This window comes from Terrapene carolina, unplaced genomic scaffold, assembly GCF_002925995.2.
Source record: "Terrapene carolina triunguis isolate 2854851 unplaced genomic scaffold, T_m_triunguis-2.0 Scaffold43081, whole genome shotgun sequence".
NCBI lineage: Eukaryota > Metazoa > Chordata > Testudines > Emydidae > Terrapene > Terrapene triunguis.
In genome coordinates this window covers 28,635-38,024 of record NW_020707432.1, presented here as the reverse complement: position 1 = coordinate 38,024, position 9,390 = coordinate 28,635, and the positions used below count along the sequence as shown (strand labels likewise).

The 9,390-nt window shown below is 63.6% G+C and overlaps 1 protein-coding gene across 1 annotated transcript in view; it reads right to left on the bottom strand.

The window, feature by feature from the left end:
* Nucleotides 1-9,272, bottom strand: part of TTC31 (tetratricopeptide repeat domain 31) — a 14,981-nt gene extending 5,709 nt beyond the window's left edge. The window contains exons 1-8 of the mRNA XM_026646779.1: nucleotides 9,204-9,272; nucleotides 6,912-7,162; nucleotides 5,233-5,316; nucleotides 4,376-4,444; nucleotides 3,950-4,129; nucleotides 3,556-3,687; nucleotides 1,148-1,202; nucleotides 567-657 (exon numbers count right to left, since the gene is read on the bottom strand). Coding sequence (XP_026502564.1) covers nucleotides 567-657; nucleotides 1,148-1,202; nucleotides 3,556-3,687; nucleotides 3,950-4,129; nucleotides 4,376-4,444; nucleotides 5,233-5,316; nucleotides 6,912-7,162; nucleotides 9,204-9,261 — 920 coding nt within the window. The 5' untranslated portion in view covers nucleotides 9,262-9,272. The remainder of the gene's footprint in view (nucleotides 1-566; nucleotides 658-1,147; nucleotides 1,203-3,555; nucleotides 3,688-3,949; nucleotides 4,130-4,375; nucleotides 4,445-5,232; nucleotides 5,317-6,911; nucleotides 7,163-9,203) is intronic.
* Nucleotides 9,273-9,390: the final 118 nt, after the last annotated feature.

Sequence of the window (9,390 nt, the reverse complement as noted above, 5' to 3'; positions counted from 1 at the left end):
CCCTGCCCCTGCCCCAGCCCCAAAGCGCCCGGCAGCGCTGGGCCGGTCACGGAGCCTGCCTCAAACCCTGCCCCTGCCCCTGCCCCAAAGCGCCCGGCAGCGCTGGGCCGGTCACGGAGCCTGCCCCAAACCCTGCCCCTGCCCCAGCCCCAAAGCACCCGGCAGCGCTGGGCCGGTCACGGAGCCTGCCCCAAACCCTGCCCCTGCCCCAGCCCCAAAGCGCCCGGCAGCGCTGGGCCAGTCACAGAGCCTGCCCCAAACCCTGCCCCTGCCCCAGCCCCAAAGCACCCGGCAGCGCTGGACCTGCGTGGGGTGAGGCTCCAGCAGACCGTGCAGGCCTAAAGGGAGTCGGGCTGGGGATACAGAGCCGGGGCCGGGAGGGAGCTGCACAGGCTGCCAGCTGCGCCTCTGGCCTGGAGAGCCCCCCAGCCCTGCCCCAAAGAGCCCCCCCCCCCCCCCCCCCCAGCCCCGCCCCACAGCCCCCCCCCCCTGAGAGACACAACCCCCCCCCCCGCCCCGAGAAACACTCCGCCCCCTGCCCCAGAGAGCACCCCCCACGCTCCTACCTGTGCTCCCGAGGGTTGAGTTTGACAGCCTCAGTGAAGAAGAGCACGGCCTCCTGGAAGCAGCCCCGCGCCGCTGCCTCGTACCCATAGCCTGTGGGAAGGAAACAGGGTCACCAAGACAGGCGCTGCGTTGCTGCCCCCTGTGCAGCTCAGCCAGGCCTCCAGGGTGGAGCTGGCTCCAGTGCCCGTGCCTGCCCTGGCACCTACACGGAGATCACACTCCCCACGAGACAAGCGGGATGCAGCGGGGAATGGGCCGTTTGCTCAGGGGCAGAGAGGGGGAAACAAGGCTGGGAAGCAAAGGGTTAATCCTTCCTGAGGTCAGGGCCCTAGGAAGGCCTGGGCCTGCTCAGGGCTGGGCTAGCAGGGGCTGTGGGGCGGGAGTGAGGAGAACCGGCAGAGCTGGGGGGAGCCCAGGGCTGGGCTGGCAGGGGGCTGCGGGGCGGGAGTGAGGGGTCAGTACACACAGCGAGACCAGGAGTGAGGGGGGAGGGCAGGGCGGAGCCAGGTTGGCCCCGCAGCCCCAGACCCCTTCTGCCTGGTGTGGGAAGACCGGGCCTGTGGGGGCGGGGGACACTGACCTGCTAGCACTGTGCTGGGATCCACTCCGCTCACATCCTGCCCAGGCCTCGGCACCTGCACAGGGAGCCAAGTGACATGGTGAGGGCTGGGGCTGCCGGGGCCAGGGCACCAGTTCAGACTGCAGCGAGGGGGGCCGGGTTACAGCAACGCCCCCCTGCTGGCCCTCGCCCCCACCGGCACCAGCATTCACGGAACCACTCTGACCAGTCAGTCAGTCGCACTGAGGGGGTCCCCACCCGCCTGCCCCAGGGAGCTCTCACAGACCGAGCCGTGCTGACCACCTTGGGGTGCATCAGTGGGAGGAGGTGGGGGCCCTTAGGAGACCTGTCTCTGCTCAGCGAACCCAGGCGGTACCAGGTACCTCCAGGACATTCTCAATGTCTCCAGCACATGGCCAGAGAGCTGCCCGGGGTCAGGACACACAGCAAAGAACTGCTACCAGGGATGGACACAACTCAGGGGGACGCGCAAGGCTGGGGTGCTGCAACGGCCGCCACCCAGCCCCACCGCCGTGGGGCCCCCCACGGTGCAGAGCCTCTGGCTTGCAGGGGAAAACCTGAAGCCTCCTAAGCCCCCACCACAGGAAGACACTCCCCCTGCCCACACAGGCCGCGCATCTCGCCATGACCGGGCAGCAGGGGACAGGGCTTTGAAGGGCAGTGTGGAGCTGGCCAGGCTTGTGCCCACCGCCACGGCAGCTGTGGGCAGCACGCTCACACCCTGGCCTTTCCCCTCGGCCAGAAGGGGAAGGGGATATTTTTCTGCCCAAGTTGAAGGCTTTGTGCCCCATGCCCTGCTCCCTGGGGGTGGACTGGCCAAGGCTGGGGACAACCCACCAAGCCCTTCCCCCACCTCTGGGCCTGTGACTCACACAGGGCCCCCAGCTCTGAAAACCTGCAGGTCCCCACGCCAGTCACTTGAATGGCCGGCAAGTCCAGCCTCCCACCCCAGGCAGCCAGCAGGGACCAGCCAGCCCAGCCCGGTTCTGCCTCCCAGCTACAGTCGCTGCGCCAGAGCGTGGGCGTGTCTGTGTGGGCAAGGTGGTGTCCCACTGCGGCCAGGGCCCCCCAAGCAGGACAGCTCTGGGGAAGCGCAGGGCTGTGGCAACAAGGTGCCTTTAGAAGTCGTTCAGCTGTCACTTTCCAGCACATCTCTGCCCCATGCCCAGACATCATGCAAAGACATCAGCGGCTCCAGTCCTGTGCTGGGAGTCCCGGGGGTGGGGACTCAGCCCGTCCCCGAAGGCACAGTTTAGCCACCCTGTGAGATCAGCCAGGACACAATCCACACGACGGCCCAGCCCGCGCCCAAAGCTCCCGTGCTGGGATTCTTGGCTGGCACCTGGGCACTGAGCCCATCACTATGGTACCCGGGCTGCTCTGGCACAGCGCTGCCAACCAATTCCCCACACGCCCACCAGCCGGGCCCGCCCTCTGTGAAAGCGCAGCACCAGGGCGGGATGCAAATCCCTCCACTCTGATTGCCTGCCAGGGATTAGCACATTCAATAGTTCTGTCAGTCCCGGGCCCCCTGCACTGAGGGGGGCGCCATGCGCCGGAACTAGGCACCTGGACAATTACATGCCACGGGGACTGGCACCTTCCAGAGAGACACCCAGACAGACACACTTCCCTCAGCCGCCACAGCGCCGCCAAGGAGAACGGGCCCCTCCTCTCCCCAGGGGGGGCTCTGCTTCCCCAGCTGCTCCAACTCCACTGGGAGCCAAGCCCAGCAGGCTGCAGGACGAGGCGCCTGAGTGCGCTGGCCAGGGTGGGGACCCACCTTCTCCTTGGGCCAACAGAACAAGCAACCGAGCAGCTTCCTGCCCAGACAGGGCCTCTGGCCTGTTCACTAGCTCAGGCTGCAGGCCTGGCTTGGAGCGACGCTGCACCATTCGCTTTAGCCACACTCCCCTGAGCCTTGGGTCTGCAGGGAGGTGTGGCTTGCTTGCATAGCAGCTTGCCATGGGGCTACCCCACACCTTCCCCCATTCACTCTGCAGCCTAACGCCCCATCCTGGGCCCATGTCTCTCGAGCCGCTCGCTGCATGGGTCAGCTGCTCCCAGCAGCAGCCCCGGCACGCTCCAGCCTGGCCTTGACCCTGACACCGGCCCCGCCACCCAGGGCTCTGTCAGGGCACAGATGTCCTAGGCCAGGGTCCACACCGTGGCTCACTTGCCTCTTTTCCCCGCTGGCTCCCTTGCAGGGCTCCCAGCTGGGTCACTGGGCAGAGCCTGCCCTGCCTCTGCTCCCTCACGCTAAGGGCAGGTGACCTAGCAGGGGCTGACCGGCTCTGCCTGGGCTTGCCCCTGCTCTTAGCCAGGGAGCTCCCTCCTCCCCGCCATGGCTGAGACATGCCAGGGGAGGCAAGTTCACCCTGCCCGCTCAGAGGGAACCCAACGCTCACCTCCTGCTGGGGCTTCCTCTCCGGCTCCTTGTGCTCAGCTCTGGGCGCCTTCTCCTTCCTGGGCGCCAGCGGCTTCACCCCCACCTTACGCTGAGCTTTGGAGACAAAGGTGCTGCTCAAGTCCAGCTCATCCTGGGGGAGGGGGACACAGGCGTCAGGCTGGGTGGGCAGGGACATCAATCCAGCAGCATGCCACGTCACGCCCTGCGGGTTGCATGACCAGCAGACACCTGGCCCCAGAGGCAGCGGGTGCCTTGGTCCCTGGCCCCCAGCCATCACCGAGCCAGCTGACCCCAACTTTCACAGCCCGCCCACTCCAGCTAGGCAGGCCGGGTGAGCGCCGGGCCCTGCACGAAGCAGGACAGGGCCACAGCCCAGCACACCCAAACCTCACCTCCGTCTCCTCCTCGGTGCTCATGTCTGCACTCCTGACCTGGGCCCTGGCTCCCTCCCCTCTCCTAGGAGCTGGGGCCTTGCTGGGATCTCTCCGGGAGGGGCTGGAGTCCAGGGGCCCCTTCCACAATGATGTCATGGCGCCTTCCTCCTCCGCGTCACCATTCAGACAAGGTTCATTCTGCAAGGAGAGCACCGGCCTGTGAGATCAGAGCTCCACTGGCAGCTTCCCCAGGAGGGCAGGGCTCTGCCACACCCACCCGCCAGACTCCCTGGCAGGGGAGAGCCCAGCCCAGCGCTCACGGGTTACAGCCCCTCCTCCTCTCGAACACATGGGAACCAAGAGCACTGTGCCTCGGAAACGTGGCCCCAAGCCCGGGGATGGCAGGGCAGACTGCCCGGAGAGCAAGGCACCCCAGCCACTTACTGACTTCATCTCGGGCTTGGGCTTCAATTCTTGTTCTAGTTTTTCTTGCCTCTTCCGGTCTTTCTGCCTCTGGAAGCCACAGAGAAACGAGTGAGCTCCAGAGAGCTGGTGCTTTCCCCAGCCAGGGGCTCTGGCCCCGCTCCCTCCCGGGGCTGGCTGCACCAGCTTCCGAATCACCGCCGACACATTTGGTAGTGCAGCGTCAGCTCATCCCCCGGGGGCCGGGGGCCACCCAGCACTCCCCCCCCCCCCCCCCCCGGGGGATGGTGGGGGGGGAGGGCCGCCCGCCGGGCTCCTTGGCAAGGGGAACGGAACTGAGACAGGCTCTCCTGTAGAGCCCGGACGCAGGGCAGCCTGGAGCTAGGGCCTGGGCGTGAGAGGACTCCAGGGAAGGGAGCGCACCGGTACAGCCTGGCCAGCACGCCCTGTTCCACACTGACCAGAGAGTCCCTCCAATGCGTGCGATTGCCGCATGATCCAAGAGAGACTCCCAGCTCTGGCTCCTTATCCCAAGGCTCAGTGACAGCCCCAGACCCCATTGGATCTACCCGCCACACCACCCCTCTCCTATGGGACTGCTTTACTCTAATCTCCTCCAGGAGCATAAGGAGGAGACTGAGCTCAACATGGCCCCTTCCCACAGGCTGAGAGATGGAGCTGGAGAGCTCAAAACAACAGGGCAACTGGGTAGCAGAGAAACCAGAAGTTTGCCCTCCAGAGGATCCATCAGGCTGTGGGTGAGATGCACCCCCCATCCCCTGGGGTCACTGGCCAGGCGGAGAATGCAGAGGAGGAAGCAGGCATGCCAGGCGGCTGGGACGGCAGCAGGAGTGGAGAATGCAGCCCTGGGCACTCACCTTCTTCTTAAGTCTTTTCTTCTCTGCTTTCCTTTTAACTCGCTCCTCCTCAGCTACCAGCTCCTTGGCGTTCTTCTCCGCTTCCTGGGGAGAGAACCACGCAAGCTGGGCACAGTCCCACCCCAGCCAGCCCTTCCCAACTGGGGGCAGGGGCACACCACTGGAACCGAGTGTCCCTACCTCCCAGGAGCTCACAGGTGATGATCAGCGTGGGGTGGCAGCTGTGAGAAGGATCCCTTCCCCCAGACTGGGGGGAGAGAAGAACCAAGGTCCAGAGCAAGGAGCCATGGTAGACAGGCAGCTGAGCAGGTGCTCCCAGTAGTGCCATGCTGGATCTAATAGGGGAGCACGGCCCGTAGATGGGCAGGCAGAGGGGTGGTGAGCAGGAGCCAGGAGGTGGTAACACCTCTGTCTGCAGCATCAGTGCGACCTTCGCTGGGACAGCAGGCCCACGGCTGGAGTCTACACTCTCAAAGGGAGGGTGACAAACTGGAAAGGGATCAGAAAAGAGCTACCAGGATGCTCTGAGAGCTGACCTCCGGGAGAGGCTGAAGCAGCTCAGTCTATTTAGCTTATCCACGAAAGAGTTCTGAGGGGACTACGAGTACCTCCTCCCTGGGGAGGAGACTTCGGAGAGCCCAAGGCGCGAGCACACAAGGGCAGGACGAATGGCTAGCATCCCGTGGGACTTGTTTCAGCAGGGACATGGTGCACTCAGTGTCTTTCTAAGAGAGGCTCTTTCTCAGTCAAACGCCTGAAATCCCTGGGTGGCTCTCTGGGCTGGATGGGCCAATGCTCCCTTCTGGCCTTAACAGCTAGAAAGCTTTCCCTGGGGCAGGTTCTCTCACCACCGCTACTGCAGGGGCTTTTGCACCTTGCTCTATAGCAGCTGGAGACAGGCTCCGTGGAGCCCTGGGCTGATCCGGGACGGGGATCCCGGTCTGCACCCCGGCGAAGTCCGAGGGCAGCTCGCTCTGCTCCTAGAGGAGCAGTACAACATCCATGCCCAGCAGCGGCCCCTCGGGCTGGTCAAAGGTAGCACTGACAATCCTCCACCCCTTCCCCCAAGTTCTTCCACTCTGCTCTGCAGCCAGGACACCACCAGCAGGTCCTCCTTGGCAGAGATGCAGGAGGGACCACAGTGGACAAAGCCCTTAGGAAATGCATGGAGGGCCCCATCCTGCCCTGGCCACAGCGGGGCTTCCAGGGGACTGTGACAGGGTGCTGGGCCAGCCCTCTGTCACTCCAGCTCCCACTAAGGGAGGTAAATTGGAGCTGGCTAGAGAAACCTGCGCCTGACTGGCGAAGGGGAAACAACTGCCAGGTTGATTAGCCTGGGGCTGCATACAAGCCTCAGAGGAAGGCCGCCAATGGGGCAGACAAAAAGGGGGAAAGCCAGAGAGAGTGGAAGCTCTTCTCTCCTGGCTGCAAAGGCTGGGAAGTCCTGCAGACTGGACCCCCCCATGCTGTATATGGTGAGACGGTGGGGGGGTTTCACGCTGTAAATAAACAGCACCGGTGATTGATGAGCCAGAAGGTCTCGGGGTGGGTTTTGGAGCAGAGCAGGGGCAGGAGCAAAGGGGGCCCTGCTACGCCCTGTTACACGGACCCACTGGGGGAGAGGACGGCCGGCCCAGGGGAACGGAAGGGAAAGAGGACGACCCCGGGGCTCTGCTCACCTCTGCAGTCACCCGCTGCCTCTGGGGCAGTTTCAGGTCCAGCAGTTGATAGTCCAGCGAGCTCTGGGGCAGGGGAGCTGGTGAGGTGTCCTTGCACAGGAAGGATTTCCTGAAGCCACAGAAGGTGCCAGGGACTGAGTCCTCGTCAGTCTTTGCATCGTATTCCTTGTTGGAATCGTCCCACTTCTCCTCCTCCTCCTCGTCATACTCCCCATCGTTGTCGTAGTAATAGCAGAGCTCGTCGTCCGAGTCTGCATAGGGAGAGCACAGCAGCGCTCAGCGACGGCCTGTGCTGTACCACCCCCCACCAGGTCCCAGCCACGCCCCAGTGCAGGACTCCACCAGCCTATACCTCCCCAGAGAGTGGAAATCTCGATGCGCCCCCTCACGCCAAACCCCAGCGCTCCCCAAGCCTCCAGTCATCAGGGAAGGAGCAGCCCCATCCCAAAACCAAAACACGGAAATAAACCAACTCACCCCAAACCCCTCCCCCCAGAGGGAGGAGCCTGAGATTCCACAGACCCCAAGGCCTTCCCGACTGCTGTCAATCTGCCATGGGAGGTGCCCAGACTCTGTGGTGATGGGCAGGGGGTGGGCTTGTCAGGATGGGGCGGAGGGGATGGGAGATTCCTGGCAGTTCAAAATCCCAGCCTGGGAGGGGCTCTCGCTCTGGGGAAACATCGTTCACAAGTCCCCCAGGGGACCTCGACACCGCAAAGAGAAACCTGCAAGGCCACATCACAGAGCCCAGCTCAAAGGAGTCAGGCTCGCAAGACTCAAAATAGCAGTGCAAAACTTCCCGCCTGGGCTCTGAAACCCAGCCAGGGGCTCGGATCCCAGCCTCCAGCCCAAGCAGGAACGTCTACATTGCTGTTTTAAGCCCTGTAGCGCAAGCCCAAGTCAGCTGAGCTGGGCTCTGAGACTCGGTGCCGTGGGTTTTTCTCTGGAGCGTAGACGTCCTCCTAGAATGTGGATGAATTTCCTCCACTGCCGGGTTTTAGCAGGGACGAGATGATCTGCTGACAGGCTCCCGCCCCATACATGCCTCCAGGCCATGGCTCTGGTCCTCTGTCTGTCTACCTCTTGTCCTGTACTTCAACTGTGAGGTCTCTGGGGCTGTGTGTGTACAGCGCCCAGCGCAACAAAGTCCTGGGCCACAACTGGGGCTGCTCGGCTCTGCCACGATGCACATGGCTGGGGAATGTCCAGGCCAGGGCGCTGACTGACAGGTGTTTTGATGGGTATTCCCTCCCCAGCCCCACTCAGATTCGAACCACGCCGGGATGGGTCACAAACTGAGTCCTCTGCCTGGACCCTGCCGCAGCGGCCCCAGAGCTCCTCTCCCAGCATGCAGTGCTCCATCTGGGCCCCAGCAGCCTGAATTGCACCCTGGGAAGTGGAGTCTTCCAGGGCCTTGTGTACTGGAGAAGGAAAAGCAGCTACAACAGGCCCCCTTGTGGCAGCCTCATCAGAGGCAAAGGACTCCTCAGCTCATGGAGTCTGAGCCCCACCCTCCACCGCAAAGCTGATCCTCCCGGGGCTGGGGACTGGCCCCTCGGCACAGGGCCGGGCGCGGCGCTCGGCACAGGGCAGGGCGCATCCTTCGGAAAGAGCTTCTGGGCCAGGGCTGGGGACTGGCCCCTCTCGGCAGCGCTGGCTTGTCCCCGCGGGGTTCCCGAGCACTTTGCCAAGAACATAACATCAGAGCGGCCAGACTGGGTCAGACCAAAGGTCCATCCAGCCCGGTGTCCTGTCTGCCGACAGTGGCCAGTGCCAGGTGCCCCAGAGGGAACGAACAGAACAGGGAATCATCAGGTGACCCATCCCCTGTCACCCATTCCTAACTTCTGGCAAACAGAGGCTCAGGACACCATCCTGGCTAATAGGCATTGATGGACCTATCCTCCACGAACTTATCTAGTTCTTTTCTTGAACCCTGTTATAGTCTTGGCCCTCACAACAACTTCTGGCAAGGAGTTCCACAGGTTGACTGTGCGTTGTGTGAAGCAATCAAACAGGGCTCATGGAAGCAGGGATGAGAACGAGTGAGGAGTGTGAAGCCTGCCCGCAGCAGGTATACGCCAGGGCCCCAAGCCCTGGGCACGGCAGCGCCTCAGACAAGCACCAGAAGCAGGTGGACTGTTAGCACCGCAGGGATGGAGCCAGCAGGGGCTGGGGATTACTCTGCTTGAGGAGACAGGCTGCTTCCAAGAGCTTCTGACCCAACAAGGTCCACCCAGGAAAGCCCCTGGAGTCCCCGACACTCCCCTTCCCTTCCCCACCCCCTCGTACCTGCTATCTCCTCGGCTTTGGGGGGGCCATACAAGTTCTCCATCATCAGCTTCTCCATTAAGTTGTTGAGATCCTAGGAGAGGGAACCATAGCTAGTGACTCAAGGCGTCCAGCAGCCTCCGCTGGGTCCGTTAGCGCCGCCCCGGGCTCACCGCCGCCCCTCCCATTACAGCAGCCCCCACCGGGT